Source organism: Polyodon spathula, chromosome 11 (assembly GCF_017654505.1).
Source record: "Polyodon spathula isolate WHYD16114869_AA chromosome 11, ASM1765450v1, whole genome shotgun sequence".
In the NCBI taxonomy this organism is placed as follows: Eukaryota; Metazoa; Chordata; class Actinopteri; order Acipenseriformes; family Polyodontidae; genus Polyodon; species Polyodon spathula.
The window spans coordinates 4717227-4740902 of record NC_054544.1 but is presented as its reverse complement, the minus strand read 5'-3'; the positions used below and the strand labels follow the sequence as shown (position 1 = coordinate 4740902).

The 23676-nt window shown below is 44.8% G+C and overlaps 2 protein-coding genes across 8 annotated transcripts in view; one reads left to right on the top strand and one right to left on the bottom strand.

Annotated features, from left to right (window-relative positions):
- Positions 1–822: 822 nt before the first annotated feature.
- On the bottom strand, positions 823–11015 carry LOC121322764 (lariat debranching enzyme A-like). 5 transcript variants are annotated; one of them, XM_041263044.1, is made up of 10 exons: positions 10953–10968; positions 10673–10741; positions 9880–10149; positions 5507–5631; positions 5182–5262; positions 4717–4802; positions 4055–4279; positions 3598–3675; positions 2786–2931; positions 823–1607 (listed from the first exon to the last, which is right to left on the bottom strand). In XM_041263044.1, exons 3-10 carry the CDS (start codon positions 10074–10076, stop codon positions 860–862), a joined length of 1686 nt encoding a protein of 561 aa, XP_041118978.1. In that variant the 5' UTR covers positions 10077–10149; positions 10673–10741; positions 10953–10968; the 3' UTR covers positions 823–859. The 5 variants fall into 5 exon arrangements, with proteins under 5 accessions (XP_041118978.1, XP_041118980.1, XP_041118977.1 ...); XM_041263046.1 differs by lacking the exon at positions 10953–10968 and adding an exon at positions 10846–10944 and having other exon boundaries at positions 10680–10741; XM_041263043.1 differs by lacking the exon at positions 10673–10741 and having other exon boundaries at positions 9880–10151; positions 10953–11015.
- Positions 11016–11546: 531 nt separating this feature from the next.
- LOC121322762 (armadillo repeat-containing protein 8) overlaps positions 11547–23676 on the top strand; it is a 29234-nt gene continuing 17104 nt past the window's right edge. The window contains exons 1-10 of one of the 3 annotated variants that reach the window (XM_041263039.1): positions 11547–11791; positions 13275–13351; positions 15646–15717; positions 17377–17519; positions 18223–18320; positions 18684–18776; positions 18883–18963; positions 21722–21812; positions 22866–22956; positions 23496–23556. In XM_041263039.1, coding sequence (XP_041118973.1) covers positions 11747–11791; positions 13275–13351; positions 15646–15717; positions 17377–17519; positions 18223–18320; positions 18684–18776; positions 18883–18963; positions 21722–21812; positions 22866–22956; positions 23496–23556 — 852 coding nt within the window. In that variant the 5' untranslated portion in view covers positions 11547–11746. Of the gene's footprint in view, positions 11792–11863; positions 12358–13274; positions 13352–15645; positions 15718–17376; positions 17520–18222; positions 18321–18683; positions 18777–18882; positions 18964–21721; positions 21813–22865; positions 22957–23495; positions 23557–23676 lie in introns of those variants that run through there. The other 2 variants (XM_041263040.1, XM_041263041.1) reach the window with 2 other exon arrangements.

The window sequence follows — 23676 nt, the reverse complement described above, 5'->3', positions numbered from 1 at the left end:
GCTTCGGAGATCTGTTCTGAAGTGCTACAAGATTGCATCCCAACACGGTCCTGCCCAGGCAAGACATGCAGTAATTTGGACCTTCAAGAGCTAAAGCTTGGTCCCCTTGGTGCATCAAAATATTTGGACAAATTCAAGAAAAAAAAGCAAGCGTCAAGTAGAACATAACATTTTAATGTGCTTTCCGACCTAAAACAAAATTTAAAATCATAGTGTAATCAAAATCTCTCCTGGGGGGCTGGGTAAAGGGACACTATAGGAGGTGTTAACTTCAATTTTGAAGTCAATAATCATTCGTTAAAATTTTTTGGTATTCACAAATCTGTTCTCGGCTGTCGTTTTAATGAGGGTTAACAGCATTCTCCAGTTTCAGGTAAACAAAAACAATAAAAATAAAACAAAGTCCTGAACACCACTATTAGGATGGCTCCAACACACTTGGCTCGTTCCAGCTGTGTTACATGATTAAAATAAATTAAAGGGAGGAAAGTTAATGTTTACAAACACACCGAAAAAATGTGAACACAGTGTTACACTGTTTATAGATGCAGCTATACCCTTTCAGAAAAAAGAAAACCCCATAATAACTGGACAGCATACAGCCAGCAATATCTTTAAAACAATTGAAAGAAACTGCAACAGCACATCATCCACAGGAGGCAGGTGGCATTGTGCACTAAATAAAAACCCCACCGCCACAAGAATTAAAAGAAGCCGAATTAGAATAAAAACATGAAGACGATCAGCAGTCTCTCTCCTCCTCCTCCTCACGTGAAGACGATCAGCAGTCTCTCTCCTCCTCCTCCTCACGTGAAGACGATCAGCAGTCTCTCTCCTCCTCCTCCTCACGTGAAGACGATCAGCAGTCTCTCTCCTCCTCCTCCTCCTCCTCTTCCTGTGCAGTGTAGATGGTCTGATTCCTCCTCTTGATCTTCTTCGAACCCTCGCCCGTAGCTGCGTTCTCCCCACTGATGCGCTTGGGAGGCCGTGCTGTGCCGCTCTCTCCAGCAGGGGGCGAGCTGTTCCCCTCCATGTCATCTGTTATGACCACCCCTTTGTGCCGTGCCGGCTTCTCATTGGTGAATTCCTCTGAGGACGACACCCCCATGGGTTCGGGCAGGCTGGCAGAGAGGGAAAATGGGGGCCGATTCTCGATCAACACCTCACTGTTGCTGGTTCTACTGGGAGAGGGCAGGACGAGGCGTGCTGGGGGGTTCTGCATCGCCGCTGCCTCGCCATCCTCCTCCCACTCCTCTTCGATGGTGATCTCATCAGGGTTGACGGAGCTGGACAGCCCTGAGGTGTCAGTGGGGTATTCGCTGGGCTCCTCTGCGCTCCCTGTGCTCAGGTTATCCTCCTCCTCCTCCTCCTCTTCCTCCTCCCAGCCTACCCCCCCAGTCCTGCATGCGTTGGGATCGGTGAGCCCCAAGCAGGCGCACAGCTCTGTGGTTTGGGGGTTCACTGCATAGGTGGGCTCTCGCTGTAACTGGGGGTTGTTGGGGTCGTAGTGGGGCACGGTAGCGCTGAAGTTCTCAGGGACACGTAGGTCACCCCCTAGGTCAGACTGGACCTCCTTCAGGCCAGACTCAGAGGCGCTGTAATCCCACCTGAGAACACCAGGGGGCAGCAGAGACACACAGGTTAGTACAGCAGTCACTATCTGAAAACCCCAATCTGATTATATACAGATTATACACAATACTCGTCCCCCTGTGTGACTGCTATTGTTCAGTTGAGATGCAAAAGTACAGTATTAGCTTTACTCAGCAAAAACAAAAAAATCACGTAATCCAGACAGCATTAATGAAAGGTCTGTGCAAGTAGTGTCTACATGGCCAAACCATGAACAAGCTCCAACCCTAACCTGATTCATGTCACTATCTTTCTTTTGCCTCCCCACTCACTAGCTTTACTAGCTCAACTCATACAGGATGAGTTTTTTCTAGGACAGATAAACTCCCTTTTAAAAAATCTTAATCTACGCCATCCCCTCACCACTCTCTGTATAAAGTGTCTGCACCCTCTGTCCTAAGTATCCACTTAATTTCCAGCTGTCCTCTGGTCCTGGTTTGTGTGCTGTGTTTAACAGTAGTGGTATAAGGGTTCATGTTGTCGACTGTCTCTGCGTTGTCTGGTCAGTGAGCTGTCCTCTGGTCCTGGTTTGTGTGCTGTGTTTAACAGTAGTGGTATAAGGGTACACGTTGTCTGGTCAGTGAGCTGTCCTCTGGTCCTGGTTTGTGTGCTGTGTTTAACAGTAGTGGTATAAGGGTACACGTTGTCTGGTCAGTGAGCTGTCCTCTGGTCCTGGTTTGTGTGCTGTGTTTAACAGTAGTGGTATAAGGGTTCATGTTGTCGACTCTCTCTGCGTTGTCTGGTCAGTGAGCTGTCCTCTGGTCCTGGTTTGTGTGCTGTGTTTAACAGCAGTAGTATAAGGGTACACGTTGTCTGGTCAACGAGCTGTCCTCTGGTCCTGGTTTGTGTGCTGTGTTTAACGGTAGTGGTATAAGGGTACACGTTGTCTGGTCAGTGAGCTGTCCTCTGGTCCTGGTTTGTGTGCTGTGTTTAACGGTAGTGGTATAAGGGTACACGTTGTCTGGTCAGTGAGCTGTCCTCTGGTCCTGGTTTGTGTGCTGTGTTTAACAGCAGTAGTATAAGGGTACATGTTGTCTGGTCAGTGAGCTGTCCTCTGGTCCTGGTTTGTGTGCTGTGTTTAACGGTAGTGGTATAAGGCTTCACTGCATTGTCTGGTCAGTGTTTGAGCGGGCTGTGCCAGGGAGCTGCTTACCGAGAGAAGAGGCCGTTGTTCTCTGGCATGTTCCAGGTCCTGGCAGTCGTGTTGACCAGGCTGGAGGTGTTCTTTAGGATGGACAGCCACTCTGGGTCATACTCCAGCCGGTCCGAGGCACTGGGGTCCTGCTCGATATCCACTATCTGAGAGACAGCCGTGAAAACAGGTAAGGGCAGGGGAAGACGCAGGGGGTGCACCTACAAGCCTGACTGCGTTACTCTGGGGTGCGTAGTACCTTGTTTCCACGGCCCGCTTTGGGTTGAGAGGTGCAGGCTCTCTTACTAGTTATAGAAGATGTCATCTCATGCAGTTTGGGGTTGATGAAGTGTTGTTGTGAGAAATGGTTTATTTTAAAGTAACCGTGTAACTTATTATAAATCCTTTCAAAAATAAGATAGCACTCCAGAACTACCACTAAGTTAACATTGGATTTGTGCCACATGTTCTATGCACTCGATGACATCTGTACACAGGACAGGATGTACTAGCATTGTAACAGCGCCTTCACAATGATTCTCAACATTTTAGAACAGCAACACCAGAATTGTAATTAGTACAGTTGTATCAGACAGTACAAAAGGCACCCAATAAAGTTTCCAAATCAGAAATAGACAACTCCTATTTACTGTTTGGGCTTGCGTCTTGAGAACTACATTGTTGAAAATCTATTTATCAAAAGACACAAGCGAGACAGCATAGCTACCAGCATGCAGCTGGTTGTCTTTATGGATAATATATATATATTTTTTTTAAACACAACCATTGGTTTGCACTTTTTAAAGCCCTGACGTGACAGGAAGCACACTCACCTGCAGGAAGTCTCGGTGAGGCAGGCACTTGTCCAGCGACAAGAACTTGGTTGCCCTTGGCAACAAGTCGTTCTGCGCCTGGAAACACAGAACACACACACACAAGCCTGTAACAAGCTTTCATGTACTGGGTTAAACTGTATGTATGTGTGAATAATCTTTGAACAGCACACATGCAACCAGGTGGCCGAACACTGTTACTGCAATTTACTTACCAACATTTCTTGCTACAGGTTTGCAAGGTTTCTTGAATTTCTAATTTGATGGCATAGTAATTTAATTAGTAATGACTTTAATTGGTCATTTAATAGCGTTTTACTGTTATGTGGTACACTTTTGTTTTCCGGTTAATTGAAAATGAAAGAATATTTGATAATGTGTTTAAATTTTAAAAGACCAGCCCTACGAATGAATGAATGAATGAATGCATGCATGCATGCATGTGTGCGAGGCTGACCTGGTGCTGCATGTATGCTGCGAACTTGACGTGCAGGTGAGCAGAGAACCAGTACGCAGGCTGCAGGTGCTGCAGGAGCTCTGCTGCAGCCGGGCTGCCCAGCGAGTTCGACTCCACTTCCTCCCGCAGGAACGACTTCCTCTTCAGCAGCTGAGACTTGTTGCCATAGTGATAGATCCCTCGCGGCCAATCGTGAGACAGGAAGATATCCATGGGCTGCCGGATCTGAGAGAACACGGTGAGCAACAATGACCCATCGACTGCAGTGCAGACACAGACACACACAGTTCACAGTCTTCATGAGAACTCTGCACTGAACCCCATACTGTAGCTTTACTATTCTAAAAACTCCAGAGGGGCACGGGATGGGGGGGATCAGCACAACAATGAAAGTTGAAGTTAGACATTACAATATGTTAGAACGTTACAGGGATGTTCCCATAAGGCCAGGTTTTTACTGCTAGTGGGGACTTTTTTGACCCTGTAAGCTCTATAATTGAGCCCCCACACATGCACACCATGCTGGGGAGCAGTTCGACGAGCAGCCCCTGGGCTAACCGCTGCTTGTCTTGCCTGATGCAGAAGCACAAGGCTTCCTGCATTAAACCTGGGTTACGATGCTCGCTTTGAGAACTGCAGATGAAACGCAGCCTCCCCCTCACCTGCTTCAATTTGAAGACCTCAATGTTTCTCACGTGGTACGCGCTCCTGACTGTCTGCTGGTCATACGGAGGGCATTCAAAGTGACCTGGATTTGAATGGAAGCTCAATATTAATACCTGTGCAGGAAACACGCAGAGGACGGTTGCATCAGCTACCGACAGGTCTGCTCTATGCTTGCATGGAGCACTGCTGTACTTTATCCTGTGCATCATCTGTTTGTTAATAACAAGCAAGTCCTGGATCGTACTCCTTTGCTATTAGTGCGCCTGTCCGTTGAGACTGACCTCTCAACACCTCGTGTATAATCAATGTCAGCAGCAGTATTTCTGAATTGCAAGACTCTTTAAATGATTTTCAGTTCATCCCTAATAGTACAGCTTGAACAATGAACTGCTGGCTGTCCCAAAGTGAGTCCGTAGACCCTGCTATGGATTGCACTGTATTACAGGGAGGTGTGCAGTTACCTTTCCTGTAGTCGTGTGACTTGTAGATCCCAGACAGCCCTCCGATCCGGATCCCTCTATACCGGACCACTCCTGCATAGCCTGGGGAGGTACGACCAATATAACCAATTCATTAACCAACCAATTAATTAACCACATAAAACAGAAGGAGGTGAGGGGGACGGCGACACACCAATCAACATTACCAATGTATCAATCAGATCACTCTCCAATATGAATTCATCTCCTGTGAGGGCAGGGAGAGATGACCAGTCACTCAATTGCCAGTGGGGCGACAGGAGGAACAGATAATGAAGCACTTCCAGTGAATGGGGCTCAGTCTTACCCAGGTAGTAGATGTTGGGTGCCACCCAGCCCCCGTAGGGCAGCTCCTGCATGTGATTGGACGCTTCGTGGTTGCCCCCCACGAAGATGGTGAGGACAGGAGCCTTCTTCTCTCCAGAGTAATACCTGAGACACACACACCTGGTCAGTCTGGACTGTGCTGAACACAATACCATTAATATTATTATACTGACTCTGCCAGGGGCTGCGAATGCGATCATCGTTAATATTACTACTGTTATTATTATACCCGACTCTGCCAGGGGCTGCGAATGCGATCATCGTTAATATTATTACTGTTATTATTATACCCGACTCTGCCAGGGGCTGCGAATGCGATCATCGTTAATATTACTACTGTTATTATTATACCCGGCTCTGCCAGGGGCTGCGAATGCGATCATCGTTAATATTACACTGTTATTATTATACCCGTCTGCCAATGCGATCATCGTTAATATTACTACTGTTATTATTATACCCGACTCTGCCAGGGGCTGCGAATGCGATCATCGTTAATATTACTACTGTTATTATTATACCCGACTCTGCCAGGGGCTGCGAATGCGATCATCGTTAATATTACTACTGTTATTATTATACCCGACTCTGCCAGGGGCTGCGAATGCGATCATCGTTAATATTACTACTGTTATTATTATACCCGACTCTGCCAGGGGCTGCGAATGCGATCATCGTTAATATTACTACTGTTATTATTATACCCGACTCTGCCAGGGGCTGCGAATGCGATCATCGTTAATATTACTACTGTTATTATTATACCCGACTCTGCCAGGGGCTGCGAATGCGATCATCGTTAATATTACTACTGTTATTATTATACCCGACTCTGCCAGGGGCTGCGAGCGATCATCGTTAATATTACTACTGTTATTATTATACCCGACTGCCAGGGGCTGCGAATGCGATCATCGTTAATATTACTACTGTTATTATTATACCCGACTCTGCCAGGGGCTGCGAATGCGATCATCGTTAATATTACTACTGTTATTATTATACCCGACTCTGCCAGGGGCTGCGAATGCGATCATCGTTAATATTACTACTGTTATTATTATACCCGACTCTGCCAGGGGCTGCGAATGCGATCATCGTTAATATTACTACTGTTATTATTATACCCGACTCTGCCAGGGGCTGCGAATGCGATCATCGTTAATATTACTACTGTTATTATTATACCCGACTCTGCCAGGGGCTGCGAATGCGATCATCGTTAATATTACTACTGTTATTATTATACCCGACTCTGCCAGGGGCTGCGAATGCGATCATCGTTAATATTACTACTGTTATTATTATACCCGGCCAGGGGCTGCGAATGCGATCATCGTTAATATTACTACTGTTATTATTATACCCGACTCTGCCAGGGGCTGCGAATGCGATCATCGTTAATATTACTACTGTTATTATTATACCCGACTCTGCCAGGGGCTGCGAATGCGATCATCGTTAATATTACTACTGTTATTATTATACCCGACTCTGCCAGGGGCTGCGAATGCGATCATCGTTAATATTACTACTGTTATTATTATACCCGACTCTGCCAGGGGCTGCGAATGCGATCATCGTTAATATTACTACTGTTATTATTATACCCGACTCTGCCAGGGGCTGCGAATGCGATCATCGTTAATATTACTACTGTTATTATTATACCCGACTCTGCCAGGGGCTGCGAATGCGATCATCGTTAATATTACTACTGTTATTATTATACCCGACTCTGCCAGGGGCTGCGAATGCGATCATCGTTAATATTACTACTGTTATTATTATACCCGACTCTGCCAGGGGCTGCGAATGCGATCATCGTTAATATTACTACTGTTATTATTATACCCGACTCTGCCAGGGGCTGCGAATGCGATCATCGTTAATATTACTACTGTTATTATTATACCCGACTCTGCCAGGGGCTGCGAATGCGATCATCGTTAATATTACTACTGTTATTATTATACCCGACTCTGCCAGGGGCTGCGAATGCGATCATCGTTAATATTACTACTGTTATTATTATACCCGACTCTGCCAGGGGCTGCGAATGCGATCATCGTTAATATTACTACTGTTATTATTATACCCGACTCTGCCAGGGGCTGCGAATGCGATCATCGTTAATATTACTACTGTTATTATTATACCCGACTCTGCCAGGGGCTGCGAATGCGATCATCGTTAATATTACTACTGTTATTATTATACCCGACTCTGCCAGGGGCTGCGAATGCGATCATCGTTAATATTACTACTGTTATTATTATACCCGACTCTGCCAGGGGCTGCGAATGCGATCATCGTTAATATTACTACTGTTATTATTATACCCGACTCTGCCAGGGGCTGCGAATGCGATCATCGTTAATATTACTACTGTTATTATTATACCCGACTCTGCCAGGGGCTGCGAATGCGATCATCGTTAATATTACTACTGTTATTATTATACCCGACTCTGCCAGGGGCTGCGAATGCGATCATCGTTAATATTACTACTGTTATTATTATACCCGACTCTGCCAGGGGCTGCGAATGCGATCATCGTTAATATTACTACTGTTATTATTATACCCGACTCTGCCAGGGGCTGCGAATGCGATCATCGTTAATATTACTACTGTTATTATTATACCCGTTGCCAGGGGCTGCGAATGCGATCATCGTTAATATTACTACTGTTATTATTATACCCGACTCTGCCAGGGGCTGCGAATGCGATCATCGTTAATATTATTATTATACCCGACTCTGCTGTGCGATCATCGTTAATATTACTACTGTTATTATTATACCCGACTCTGCCAGGGGCTGCGAATGCGATCATCGTTAATATTACTACTGTTATTATTATACCCGACTCTGCCAGGGGCTGCGAATGCGATCATCGTTAATATTACTACTGTTATTATTATACCCGACTCTGCCAGGGGCTGCGAATGCGATCATCGTTAATATTACTACTGTTATTATTATACCCGACTCTGCCAGGGGCTGCGAATGCGATCATCGTTAATATTACTACTGTTATTATTATACCCGACTCTGCCAGGGGCTGCGAATGTTATCATCATTAATATTATTACTGTTATTATTATACCCGACTCTGCCAGGGGCTGCGAATGCGATCATCGTTAATATTACTACTGTTATTATTATACCCGACTCTGCCAGGGGCTGCGAATGCGATCATCGTTAATATTACTACTGTTATTATTATACCCGACTCTGCCAGGGGCTGCGAATGCGATCATCGTTAATATTACTACTGTTATTATTATACCCGACTCTGCCAGGGGCTGCGAATGCAGTTAATATTACTACTGGGCCAGGGGCTGCGAATGCGATCATCGTTAATATTACTACTGTTATTATTATACCCGACTCTGCCAGGGGCTGCGAATGCGATCATCGTTAATATTACTACTGTTATTATTATACCCGACTCTGCCAGGGGCTGCGAATGCGATCATCGTTAATATTACTACTGTTATTATTATACCCGACTCTGCCAGGGGCTGCGAATGCGATCATCGTTAATATTACTACTGTTATTATTATACCCGACTCTGCCAGGGGCTGCGAATGCGATCATCGTTAATATTACTACTGTTATTATTATACCCGACTCTGCCAGGGGCTGCGAATGCGATCATCGTTAATATTACTACTGTTATTATTATACCCGACTCTGCCAGGGGCTGCGAATGCGATCATCGTTAATATTACTACTGTTATTATTATACCCGACTCTGCCAGGGGCTGCGAATGCGATCATCATTAATATTATTATTGTTCTCGTAAGAAGCCAGACAGATCTCATAACTTTAGCAGTGCAGTTACGAGTCACAACGCTGTCACAGTGGATGACAGCTTAGGCTGCTGTGCCCCCCACATTTGAATTGCTTTAGCCGATATGTACTGTTTTCCAAAGACTACAGATTTGTGTTCATATCATTAATGATCGTGGTAGCAGTGTGCTGATGCTGGAATGACTGACTCACTTGTAGGTCGTCTGTGTATCTTATTATTATTATTATTATTATTAATAATATTACTATGGTCAGTGGTAGCAGTGTGCTGTTTATGGAATGATTGACTCGCTTGTAGAAGGTCTGTGTATTATTATTATTAATATCATTACTATGGTCGTGGTAGCAGTGTGCTGATGATGGAATGACTCACTTGTAGAAGGTCTGTGTATTAGTATTATTAATATCATTACTATAGTCGTGGTAGCAGTGTGCTGATGATGGAATGACTCACTTGTAGAAGGTCGTGGTATTATTAATATCATTACTATAGTCGTGGTAGCAGTGTGCTGATGATGGAATGACTCACTTGTAGAAGGTCTGCATCTGCCTGTATTTCTGCGGCACTGCCATGCACTTCATGTCAGCCTCGTTGCGCACGGCCTGGAAGTCTCCGCAGCACAGCAGCAGGTCCACCTTCACTCCCTCCTTCCTCTCCAGGAATGCGATGGTCTCGTAGATCTTATCCAGCTCGCCATGGCAACAGCCTTCCACCGCCACCTTCATCCTGACACCGAGGCAGGGAGAGCTCTCAGACACAGCTTTACCAGGGGGGCTGTAGGGCTACAATTAGCTCAGACTCTGGGGAGTGAACAAGAAGAAAGAAGCAATTTACTTAGTAAAATGAAATACCCACACACAGAGGTAGCTCATAGATTTGTACAGGACGAAGGCGCTTTGTGATCTTCTGTCTGGATATAACATGCACTGGAAAAAAAAAATACCAGGGATGGAACTAAGACTAATCCTTGCTTTTACTACCTGCTTGATCAGACACAGTGTCCAGGTAACATGCTCAGAAGCATCTTATTAAATTCATAGCAAAGCCAGGACTGGATCAAACTGCTATGCAATGGAAGCCTCATTTCCACCCCTTTTGTAATACACTGGTTCACTGGCTGTACCATGCAGAATTACATCAAGGCTACAGCGAACCCGCTCAGTTCATGCGTAACATTATAACAGCTTCAACAAAGGGTGGAGAGGTGCTCGTTTCTGTTCCATATCCCCAAACATCTAGTTCTGAATCCATCTAAACAATAGGAAAAAACAAGGCAGTCAAGACACTGTTGCTTGTGCGACATTACTACGTGCGTATATACCTCTTACTTAATGTGAGGATGTATTCTGCAGCCTAGTCCAAGACAGCATACCGTATGCATTCACAAGACCTATCTGTTAAAAAATGCGCATCAAAACCAATTCCACATCACACACACACCGTCCCAGTACAGTGGAAAGGCAGAAATTGATTTAAAAAGTGCCCCCACCCCACCTGAATCCAATCAATGTATATGGAACAAGGGCCAATGCGAGTTACGTTTAATGAAACAACAATTAATAAAACAAAAGTAAACTAAATTATCAGTAAAACAGTCCCACCATGATGGAATCCAAACTACACGACTGCGCTCTGAAGCCCCAGAAAGAGGCACTACGGTAAACGAGTTCCTGTGATTTGCTACTGCACTTTCAACACTTTGAAAGTGTGATGTTCTGATTTAATTGTCTTAAAAATACAAATAAATATGTAGCAAATGCCCTATACCCATACAATGCGAATTGAGTTATGCTTTAATGTAAAAAAATGTAATTACTTTTTTTTTCTAACAATTTGTACGTTTTTCTGTGCAATTACAGGGGTGAGAGAGACACTAGTGGACAATTGAGAGCCTCTGGATAGCAAAGTAAAGCACTAAAGTATCTGTCATACATTAACCAGTGTAAAGTACTACCCGATAGATCTAGGCTCAGTGGAAACTATAAAGGAGTCGGGGAAATTATTGTAAAATAGGTTTTTGTGTTGTTGCCCAGACAGAAACGCCACTTGCTTCTTTCTGTACCCCGCAAATTCCTGACTTTGATCACGGTTTGCCGTAACCACGCAACTCAACGTGGAAACCGCCGAACACAAACCTGGCATAGCTCCCTTTGAAACGATTCCTGCTTAATCTTCCAATTAACATTCGTAACAAACCGGGAATCATGTATCATTATTACAATGATCAATAAAATAGCGTGAATAAAATCAAAATCTTGTGCGGAGAAGACAAAACTCCTTCCATGATTAAAAACAGATAGCAGTGTATTATTAATAATATTAACGAACAGCGAAGCGGTGCGTCTGTTTGTGTGGAAAGTGCTGCTCCGGTTGGGGCGGCTGTCAGGGGGAAGAGATGGCGTGTTTGCTGGAGGCCCCTCTCCGCATCAGCGTGCTATCTGTGAGTCAAACAACTTGCACAATAAATACACGGTGGTTGTTGTTTTCTGCACAGCGCTTACGCAGCGCAGCGGGGCTGTGCACACGTTAAACCGGCTTTCTTATTGCAGGGGTACGCTGAGGCAGGAATCTGATTTGGGTTGTAAACATGACGGCTTATGATTGCTGGCACCGAATTCAGTAAACCTGCCTTATTTATGTTTTTTTAATTCTTATTCTTATTATTTACGGCACGCTGTTGCTGAAAATTGGCTATTAATAAATGCAATACGCGCAGAAACACGCCTCTGTGTCGGAGCCCGTTTCTTGTAAACAGCAGAGGGGCTGGTGGTATTTTAGGGGCTTTTAAAGGAGACGCCCCCTTGACTGTACGCCGTGCAATTCGGAGTCGCAGGGGCCTGATGATGATCACAACATCGCTGTGTCGTTTGGTTGAGCAAGCAAGCAAGCAAGCAAGCAAGCTGACGCTTTAGTTCTTTCTAGAAACCAACTTAGTTTTTTCAGTTTAATCAAAACCCAGTCTGTTCCTTGAGCTCCGAGGATTGATGTTGATTGTGACAAAACATGGTAATCATTGCAAAGACCACTTAGGTAGTTTGATTGAGAAACTTTGCTACGATTGAGTAACTAGGCTGTATCGTGTTGTGCTGTCCTCCCTGAAATGCTTTCTAATGATAACTATTCCTGTTGAGAACGTGAAATCTGTACTTTTTTTTTTTTTGTCGGGATATATTTGACTTCTAAGGATGGCAGGTTTTAATTGACTATCATAGATTCATCCACGTGCGGTAAATTAATCATTTGGAAATCACAACATGACTAATAATAATAATGATAATAATAATAACGGTGTGCAGTGTTGGCGTTTTGTGTAGCAGAGTACTTTCAGCTAGTTAATTGTGTCTGTGATGCAGTGCCTGATGCCTGTGTTGTTGCTGTCCCTAAGGGTTAGCTACACCTTGCAGGTGTCATGTCGCAGGAGGAACATGGTCTGTCAGTACCAATGCAGTGCGGTTGCTCCTATGATCTTCCTGTGAAATGCACTGGGCTGCTTGATCAACAAACATGCTCAGATTTTGTTGCAAGCTGTGGGCTAGATATATATCAGAGTGATATTGAAGCATGCAGAATACCAATAGTCTAGCACTAACTGTTTTCAGGATTTGACCAACTGTGATTTGGGTACTGGTCGCCGAGCTGCTGTTCGGCTGTTACTCAATGATTAGGAATATCTCAGATATTTTTATCCAATGACCTGTTAAGCTGAAATGAATTATTGTGACATCACAACATGACCGCTGTTCTTTACACGGTCATAATGTAGAAGCGTGTTTATTGCATGAATTGTTCCAGACCTACCCAGTGTGTTATTATTGCTTAGCATGCACTTCAGAAATCATGATGGCAGTGCCCACGTTGGTAGATGCATCTTCTGTGTTTGCAGAGCAGCTCAGTGTGTTAAAGCCTATCTGTGTTTCCCACAGGAGGTCACAGCTAGCAGTCGCCATTATGTTGACAGACTCTTTGACCCAGACCCACAGAAAGTGCTGCTGGGAGTCATGTAAGTAGCTGAACTTCTATGAAAGAATAAATTATATATATATATATATATATATATATATATATATATATATATATACACACACACACATACATATATATACATACACATACACATACATACATACATACATATATATATATACACACACACACACAGTAGTGCTGTGAAAAAGTATTCGCCCCCTGGCTGATTTTCTGCATTTTTGCACATTTTTCACATTGAATTTGGTCAGATCTTTTCATGGGTTGTAGTAGTATATAGAGGGAGTCTGAGAGAAAAAAATGACACCAAAGTTTGGTGTGCAAGGTAATCAAACATGCAGTCTTCAGGTGTGAAAGTTATTGCCCCCTAGTTAACTCAACCCAATTAAAGGGATAATTAGGGTCAGCTGTTTGAATACTTTGGTTAACAGTCAGGCCTGATTTGGGCCAGCCCTGCCCAATATAAATCTGACTCTCTGGCCTTTACCATCAGAGTGAAGGTGTCAGCACACAGGTTCTAGAGGCACATCATGCCACGATCAAAAGAAATTCCTGAAGATCTCCAGAAAAGAGTTGTTGATGCCTACCAGTCTGGAGAGGGTTCCAAAGCCATTTCTAAGGCACTGGGGCTCCACCAAGCCACAGTTAAAGCCATATTGTCCAAATGGAGAAAGTTTGGGACAGTAGTGAATTTTCCCAGGAATGGCCGTCCTGCCAAAATCTCTCCCAAGAGCAAGGCGAAAAATAGTCCAGGAAGCCATAAAGAACCCTAGAACAACACCCAGGGATCTGCAGGCCTCTCTCGCCTTGGCTAAGGTCAGTGTTCATGACTCCACCATCAGAACGACACTGGGCAAAAATGGGTTTCATGGCAGAGTAGCAAGGCGGAAACCACTGCTCACTAAGAAGAACATGAATGCTCGTCTCAAGTTTGCCAAAAAGCGCCTGGATGATCCTCAAGAGTTCTGGAACAATGTTCTATGGACAGATGAGTCAAAAGTGGAACTTTCTGGCCAACATAGGCCCCGTTATGTCAGGAGAATGTCAGGCCATCCGTCCATGAGCTGAAGCAGAAGTGCAGCAGCAAGACAATGACCTGAAAACACACAAGCAAGTCTACATCAGAATGGTTGAAGAACAAGAAATTAAAAGATTTGGAATGGCCTAGTCAAAGTCCAGACCTGAACCCCATTGAGATGTTGTGGCAGGACCTGAAACAAGCAGTTTATGCTCAAACTCATAAACGTCACTGAGTTGAAGTAGTTCTGCATGAAGGAGTGGGCCACAGTGCTGGGAGAGACTGATTAATAACTACAGGAGTAGTTTGGTTGCAGTTATTGCTGCTAAAGATGGCGTAACCAGTTACTGAGTTTAAGGGGGCGATTACTTTTCACAAGGGGGCATTGGGTGTTGTATAACTTTCTTTAATAAATAAGTTTAATAAGTAGTATTTGTTCACTCAGTGTCCCTTTTATCTAATATTAGATTTTGGTTGAAAATCTGATAACATTCAGTGTCAAAAGTATGCAGAAATTCAGACAGAGGGCAAATACTTTTTCACGGCACTGTGTGTGTGTGTGTGTGTATATATATATTAGTGAAAGATTGTCGCTACTCACACCGTTCGTTGCCCCTTTAAGAATGGAGCCAACACACAGAAATGGATTTAAGTGCTTTCGCGCTATTTTTAATAAACACAAATGAATATAACAAAACAGAAACAAACACCTAGCTCTCTCCTGGAGCTCTAACTAAACATTAATATGTCCCTGACTAATACGCAGGAAGGCTAAGCAGTTTACCTGCAACTCAAAACCACTAACACGCGGGCTTCACACAATGACTTACTTTGTAACGACTGTTCTCTCTCACACACACAGTCGGGCTCTCCACTCAGCAGCCCAGAACAGTTTGGCTGCCTCTCTTAAATACCCTGCACCTGGCTCCAATTTACAATTAGCACCAGGTGCAGGGGATTAACTAAACAATACAAACAATTAACAGTTACAGAAACCCTTAGCCCAATTCACCCACAGTGCATTTTCACATGGTTTTAGCAGGGGGGAATTTTAACCCCCTCCCTGCTATCTTACTATGTACATATATATATAAAAAAATAAATAAATACAATGTATATACTGTAACAATCCCTATAGCAGCCTGGGCCTCAGCTACTATCAGTAACGCTGTAATAGAAGCTGTGGGGCTTCCCTGAAAGGCAAACCCACACACGCCCTGACAGTGCGCAGCTCAAGAATTTGGCACTGGATGATAGTGAAGCCGTGTTTGCTGTTTGCTTTGTGTTTTCAGTGACATGAAGAATGCAGTCATTGGAAACAACAAGCAGAAGGCTAACCTGATCGTGCTGGGAGCTGTACCCAGGTAACTGTTTGCCTCTCTTGCTTTCTGTTTGAATTGTTTTTACACAGAAGTACTAGGAATGAGAGTCCAGAGAATAAGGAATATTACAACCACGGGTACAGCTGATTGTGTGTGGATGTGTTTATGCAGGGTTGTCGTCAATTCCTGTTTAAAATCTATTCACAATTCCAATTGCTTCAAAGAAATTAGAATGTAATTTAGAGACAAAATATTGTTGTGGTGGTTCAACTGCTTTCCTTTGAAGCCAATTTAATAAACTGGTAGTGACTTCAGTATTCATAATGTGTTGCCACTGTGAGAAGCTATTTTAAAAAGAGTACTGCTAATTGCAATTCTGAGCAATGATGTGTTGGAATGGGAATTGGAACTGGTTATTGATTTTGAAATGGAATTGGAATTGAAGAACAGGAATGGACCCCCAATGTTAGTATAACAATAAACATACACACACACATATATACACATACATACACCTGTATACATGCATACACACATACATACAGTACATACTGTTTATTGTTACACTTACATCTTTACCCATATGCTGTTTAGCAAAAAAAGCTTCCAATAAACACAGACAAGCAGGTTTCAAATTTTGTTTCAAATTCTCGTCATGTATTTTTTTGTAGTATTTTTGAAGTTTAATGGTTGTTCTGGAAGGCTGTGTTGAACAATCAGACTGCTGAATTGTTTTGTGAGCATGAGAGGCAGTGCTCAGTGTTTGGAAATCTGGACTGAACAGCAGCAAAACAGCCTGTTGTCAGAGCCGATGTGCTGAGTGCTTCCCTTTCAGAGTGGGATTCTCAAGTTAGTGCCGTCACCAGAGCCAGTAGGAGCATTCATGTCAGTTATGAGAGTTCACGGCAGTACATGTGCGTTTACTGTATGGAGGGAAGCAGTTATTCTCTTATTCTCATGAAGAAAGAAAAGCAGAGGTTTTTCCAAGAGTAAAGTACAAATGCACAAAGGGATATTTGAGAGATGCTGGGATGACGTCATTGATAAACGCTGCAGGGGGCTCAAACAAAGGTACCGGTTATGACTGCAAGCATCCTACAGGGTCAGTGAGACTGGACGTGCTTCGGCTGTGAAAAGCACTGTGTCTGAGGGCTTTGCTGCTGTTGCTGTTTTTATCAAGCCCATTGGTGTTTATGTTCATTGGTCCACACATCAGTTCAAACCTCTGCAAGGTTAATGTCTGATGTGCATAACCAGCACACCTGACTGCTCTTACTGCAACCATTAGAGATCGTTCACTCATAAGATAAGATCATCTTTTCAAGCCCCTGAATTAAAAGCGTTAGTTGGTTTGTTTTTGTAGTTATTGGTGTATTTATTGGGTGTGTTTTTCCTTTCTGAAAATATTGTGTGAATGGCAATTTGTTGAAATTAGCTTCCACTGAGCTGAGCAGGTAAGTCTTGATTCCTGCAGTCTTTAGTTGCAGGTCCACTGTCGCTGTTATTTCAAGTGGCACGTGGATGACTGGAATTGTATTTCAGTTTTTTGGGTGCGCTCAGGCAACTGTGCAGGAGGAAATACACAGCACTATGAAGGGTAAACTGCGATACTGGGTCATTTAATACGTTTCTTTCTTTATATGTTTCTGAATCGGTGCCCTCCTGTTTAAAGAGCTGTTCTTGTTCTTGTTGCTGCGGCAGGCTGCTGTACCTCCTCCAGCAGGACTCCTCCGGCGCAGAGCTGCGGACCGAGTGTGCCGTGGTGCTGGGGAGCCTGGCCATGGGCACCGAGAACAACGTCAAGTCCCTGGTGGACTGCCACATCATCCCTGCCCTGCTGCAAGGTACTGCACTGCCAGCCTTGAGCACTGGGGTTAGAGCTGAGAGACAGGGAGGGAGGCGGTGTGGTCTAGTGCTTAGAGCTGAGAGACAGGGAGGGAGGCGGTGTGGTCTAGTGCTTAGAGCTGAGAGGCTGGGAGGGAAGTAGTGTGCTCTAGTGTTTAGAGCGGTGGACCGGGAGGAAGGCAGTGTGGTCTAGTGCTTAGAGCTGAGAGGCTGGGAGGGAAGTAGTGTGCTCTAGTGTTTAGAGCGGTGGACCGGGAGGAAGGCAGTGTGGTCTAGTGGTTAGAGCTGAGGGAGGGAGGCAGTGTGCTCTAGTGCTTAGAGCTGTGGACTGGGAGCGAGGCAGTGTGGTCTGGTGCTTAGAGCTGAGGGACTGGGAGGGAGGTAGTGTGCTCTAGTGCTTAGAGCTGTGGACTGGGAGGGAGGCAGTGTGATCTAGTGGTTAGAGCTGAGGACTGGGAGGAGGGAGTGTGGTCTAGTGGTTAGAGATGAGGACTGGGAAGGAGGCAGTGTGGTCTAGTGGTTAGAGCTGAGAGACTGGGAAGGAGGCAGTGTGGTCTAGTGGTTAGAGCTGGGGTAGTGGGAGGAGGGAAGTAGTGTGGTCTAGTGGTTAGAGCTGAGGACAGGGAAGGAGGGAGGTGTGTGTTTGTGTTGCAGTCCTGACCCCCCCCCCCCCCCCCCCCTCCTTTGCTCTCTCTCTGGAAGGTCTTCTCTCTCAGGATCTCAAGTTCATTGAAGCTTGTCTGCGCTGCTTGCGGACGGTCTTCATCAGCACTGTCACTCCTGTGCAGCTTCTCTACACGGTGAGACTGAGACACAGGTTGAGTCAGTCACTGGCAACTCTTTATAAATAAAGCATTTACTCTCAGTTAATATTGCAGGGAGGAACGTTTTTTAAATGGTTTAGAACTGAGAATGCCTGGAGTTGGGACAAAGCTTTTTACCACAAATAGTCATTATCAAAGTTTTACTTATTTTTTTTCAACAAGGAAAATAATCCCACCCAGTAAAGTTACCAAGCCAAAGATAAACCGCTGAAACATTTAATTTAGTGGCTTTAGTAGTCTTAGGTTGCTTCTGTTAGGATGCTTTGTAGGTAACAGTGGCTGTGTTTGTATGTGTTGATGGTTTCTTTTCTCTCTCTGTGTCTCTCTGTGTGCTTGCAGGACGCAGCAGTGATCCCTCACCTCATGTCTTTGTTAAGCCGGTCGAGACGCACGCAGGAGTACATCTGTCAGATCTTCTCTCACTGCTGCAAGGTACTGCTTCTCAGGGTTCTAGTGGTGTTTCAGTGAAGTCAGCTGCAGGGTATTCCAGTGGTTATCCTACCTAGCTCCTAAACGTTTGTGAATCTTTTCCTTTCAGACTCCAGACCATCAGACAATACTCTACAACCACGGGGCTATCCAGAACATTGCACACCTCCTGATCTCCTCTTCATACAAGGTGAAGCCCCTGAGCAGAGCAGTGTGGTCCCGGTCTGTTGCCTCTTTACTTAGGACGTCACTGACTGAATTAATAAACACAAACTTTTTATAGTGATGATAATGCTGTCCCTCTGCTTGTCCATCAGATATAATAGCACAATTTAATAATAGTGCTACTAATGTGATGACAGTATATTACACTATGTAACACATTTTTGTTCCTGGGTAGTAAGTGTTATTTCCTAATTGCTTATGCCTCAAAAGTATAGAAAATGGCTATTATTCCCCACAAACTTTGCTTTTGTGACCAGGACAGTGATATTTTGAAATGTACCTGTTTCCAATGAGAAAACGGGCGAATTTGTGTCTTTTCATTCACATAAAGTCAGAAAAAAACAACATATGAATCCAAAGTAACATGTTTTTATACTAAAGTAATACAAAAATGACTACAAAAGATTTAGAACGATTATACTGTAAATCACTTTCATGAATCAGCCCCCAAATGTAGTCTCCCATCATGTTCTCATTATACTGTCCCTGGTAGCGGCATTCAAAGTCCTGTATATCCTGGTGGAAGCGCTCGCCTTGCTCCTCCGAGTACGCTCCCATGTTCTCCTTGAATTTATCAAGATGAGCATCAAGGATATGAACTTTGAGGGACATCCTACAGCCCATTGTGCCGTAGTTCTTCACCAGAGTCTCAACCAGCTCCACATAGTTTTCGGCCTTGTGATTGCCCAGGAAGCCCAGAACCGCTGCGACAAAGCTGTTCCAAGCCGTTTTCTCCTCACTAGTGAGCTTCTTGGGGAATTCATTGCACTCCAGGATTTTCTTTATCTGTGGTCTGACGAAGACACCGGCTTTGACCTTTGCCTCAGACAGCTTAGGGAAGAAGCCTTGGTACTTGAAGGCTGCCGACTCCTTATCTAGAGCTCTGACAAATTGTTTCATAAGGCCCAATTTGATGTGAAGTGGTGGCATCAGCACCTTCCGGGGGTCCATCAGTGGCTCCCACTTAATGTTGTTCCTCCCCACAGAGAACTCGGTCCGCTGTGGCCAGTCCCGCCTGTGGTAGTGCGCCTTGGTGTCCCTGCTGTCCCAAAGGCAAAGATAGCAGGGAAACTTGGTAAAACCACCTTGGAGACCCATCAGGAATGCCACCATTTTGAAGTCTCCTATGACCTCCCAGCCGTACTCATCATACTTCAAGGCGTCCAGCAAGGTCTTGATGCTGTTGTAATCCTCTTTGAGGTGCACCGAGTGAGCCAGGGGAAGAGACAGGTACTTGTTACCATTATGGAGCAGCATGGCTTTGAGGCTCCTGGATGAGCTGTCAATGAAGAGGTGCCACTCATTCTGGTTACAGGCGATTCCGACTGCCTCGACAGACTGGTCGCATTGTGGCAGAAGCAGAGCCCATCTTGACAGGTGAAGAAGCTGGAAAAAGGTTGGTGACGCTTCCTCTGATCTGCGACTTGCACACTTTCATCCAACAAGTTCCACTGCTTGAGCCTAGACGTCAAAAGCTCGGCATTGGACTTGGTGAGACCAAGATCTCTAATCAAGTCGTTGAGGTCTTTTTGGTTGGGGTAGTATGGGTTTCTCTCCTCAGCTCCACCTTTGAAATTGTCATCTGGATCTACAACGTCTTCCTCGCTCTCTGACTTGCTGCTCTGTTCTAAAGACTGCTGCTCTCTCTCTGGAGGAGTGGGTACGGGGAGCTCATGGCAGTGTAGCACCGGGGCGATGGATGAAGGAAGGTCCAGATACGTGATAGCAGGTGCATTCTTGCCAGTCTGATGTTTGGAAGGGTCCACCAAGCAGAAGTAGCAGTTGCTTGAGTGGTCAGTGGGTTCCCGCCAAATTCTTGGGATAGCGAACTTCATGGCTGTCTTTTCCTCTCTGTACCATACGTTTATTTCACCCATGACTAATGTGTAAGAGATTCTTGCAACATTTTTCATATATGATATATTTTTTCAATAACATTGAAAATTGTAAAACATTTTAAAATTTAAAACTTTTACAATTTTAAAAATTTTAACAAATTTTATAACATAAAATTCCAAGCAACAGTTACCTTCATCTTACCTTCCAGAGTTTTTTGCAGTGCTCGCAGGTGAAATGAGGTGCCCAGGGTTTGTTTTGATCCCCGACAGGCATGCCGAAATATGCCTTGTATGCCTCACACATCTTAGCAGATGCTTCCACGGAGTACTTTTTCGCTCTTGTCTTGATAAATTGGCTGCAGACATAGCAAAATGCGTCTGCTGGATGCTTGCAGCCTCTTGATGCCATCTCAGAAAAATGCAGATGTGTATCCACTTGGGCAGCTGGAACTAAACTGAACTGGTGGGCTTAAGGTCCCTGTATTTATACTACTATTTATATTACTGGAAAGTTGTAGAAAGTTCTAGAAGTTACTCCAAGTTTACTCAGCACTGAATCTATCTGGAATGTTCTGGAAAATAGGTAAATTTCAAAATATCACTGTCCTGGTCACAAAAGCAAAGTTTGTGGGGAATAATAGCCATTTTCTATACTTTTGAGGCATAAGCAATTAGGAAATAACATTTACTACCCAGGAACCAAAAAAAAAAAAAAGATTTGTTACACTGTGTTATAAGGGCCCTTTACTAATTCACTCTGTGTGTCACGGTTTCGTTTCTTTTTTTAAGTCAGATGTTGAAATGGAGCACTTTCTATAAAAGCTTGTTTAACTCTTCGAGGAGGATTGCTGCCCAGCTGCTTTGTTTATTCTGACGCCGGTTTAGTTTCTCCTCTTGCAGGTACAAATGCAGGCACTGAAATGCTTCTCGGTCTTGGCCTACGAAAACCCTCAGGTCTCCATGACACTGGTGAATGGTGAGTGTTGCCTGAACTCTCTATCCCTCTCTGCTCTTTACCCCCCCCCCCCCCCCCCCCAAGCCTAACCCTGAACTCTCTCTCTCTCTCCCTCTCTACTCTGTACCCTCCCTAACCCTGAACTCTCTCTCTCTCTCCCTCTCTACTCTGTACCCTCCCTAACCCTGAACTCTCTCTCTCTCCCTCTCTACTCTGTACCCTCCCTAACCCTGAACTCTCTCTCTCTCCCTCTCTACTCTGTACCCTCCCTAACCCTGAACTCTCTCTCTCTCCCTCTCTCTCTGTACCCTCCCTCTGTAACCCTCTCTCTCCCTGAACTCTCTCTCTCTCCCTCCCCCCTCTGTACCCTCTCTAACCCTGAACTCTCTCTCTCTCCCTCTCCACTCTGTACCCTCCCTAACCCTGAACTCTCTCTCTCTCTCTCTCTCCCTCCCTCCACTCTGTACCCTCCCTAACCCTAACCCTGAATTCTCACTCTCTTTCTCCCTCCCCACTCTGTACCCTCCCAAACCCTGAACTCTCTCTCTCTTTCTCCCTCTCTACTCTGTACCCTCCCTAACCCTAACCCTGAATTTTCTCTCTCCCTCCCCCCTCTGTACCCTCTCTAACCCTGAACTCTCTCTCTCTCTCTCTCTCTCCCTCCACTCTGTACCCTCCCTAACCCTAACCCTGAATTCTCACTCTCTTTCTCCCTCCCCACTCTGTACCCTCCCAAACCCTGAACTCTCTCTCTCTTTCTCCCTCTCTACTCTGTACCCTCCCTAACCCTAACCCTGAACTCTCTCTCTCTCTTCCTCTCCACTCTGTACCCTCCCTCAGCAAGTGCCTGTAAACAACACTGTCACACTTCTCATAGTTCTGTAGTTTCTTTGGTGTTTTTCACCACTATTGTCCTTTCCTCAAAACCCACTTACTGTGCTCTACTCACTGAGGGCCTGGCAGTCTTTTGGCAGCACAAAGCTTTACCATTCATAGCCTGTATTAGATTGCGGTGTGAGTGTTTCTGTGAGCGTGCTGTCTAACCCCCTGTCGCTCTTCCTCTCTGTGTTTCAGTGCTGGTGGATGGAGAGCTGCTATCTCAGGTGTTCGTCAGGATGATGCAGAGGGACAAGCCAATTGAAATGCAGCTCACAGCAGCCAAATGGTAAGTGTCTCTGAGTGTGGGGTGTCTCTCTGCTGCCTGGGCAGTGCGTGCAGTGCAGACCCCATCTCCCAGTCTGTCGCTCGGCATTTAGGGTCCCAGCTCCTTCACTTTGGAACGCACTTCCAGGTTCTGTTCGGAATGCTGAGTCAATCACTAGTTTTAAATTCAAGCTGAAAATGTTCTGTTTTCTAATAGCCTTTTAATAGAGAGCAGTTTAGAGCTCTTTTTCGTTCTACTGTATATCTGAAGGTTAATGGTTGGACTGTACATGTACTGGGATGGTTGGACTGCACATGAAGGACACTATAGAAAAGATATTAGTATGTTATGGGATTAGTTATGGCCGTGAGGGTTGATTTCTAAACAAGAGGTTTCATTTTGTGAATCCCTTTTAATATTCCCTGAGGGTATTTCTCTGCAGACCCCATTGTCCATTGTAGCCAGTACACTAGAACACTCAAGCCCTGAACCCCCATCGCTGTATCGATGTGCTGATCTGAATACAGATCTATGCTGTTCTCTCTGTTCTGTTCCCCCAGCCTAACGTACATGTGCAGAGCTGGAGCCATCCGGACTGATGATAACTGCATTGTGTTAAAGGTGGGTGGACGCTGTGCTGTTTTTAAAGAAATGCTGACCTGTCTAGTTCAGTCAGGGCCTGTGTTGCTGAACCCTGTCCTCACAAACATGTTATTCCTCCATCATCTGTCACACGTACAT

Excerpts from the sequence above, each read along its gene's own strand:
- LOC121322764 (XM_041263043.1), bottom strand. The coding sequence starts at position 10,076 with ATGAAGGTGGCGGTGGAAGGCTGTTGCCATGGCGAGCTGGATAAGATC. Across the intron at positions 5,632-9,879 it reads CAGATGCAGACCTTCTACAA|GTATTACTCTGGAGAGAAGA; the intron begins GTGAGTCATTCC and ends TGTGTGTCTCAG. Across the intron at positions 1,608-2,785 it reads AACAACGGCCTCTTCTCTCG|GTGGGATTACAGCGCCTCTG; the intron begins GTAAGCAGCTCC and ends TGGTGTTCTCAG.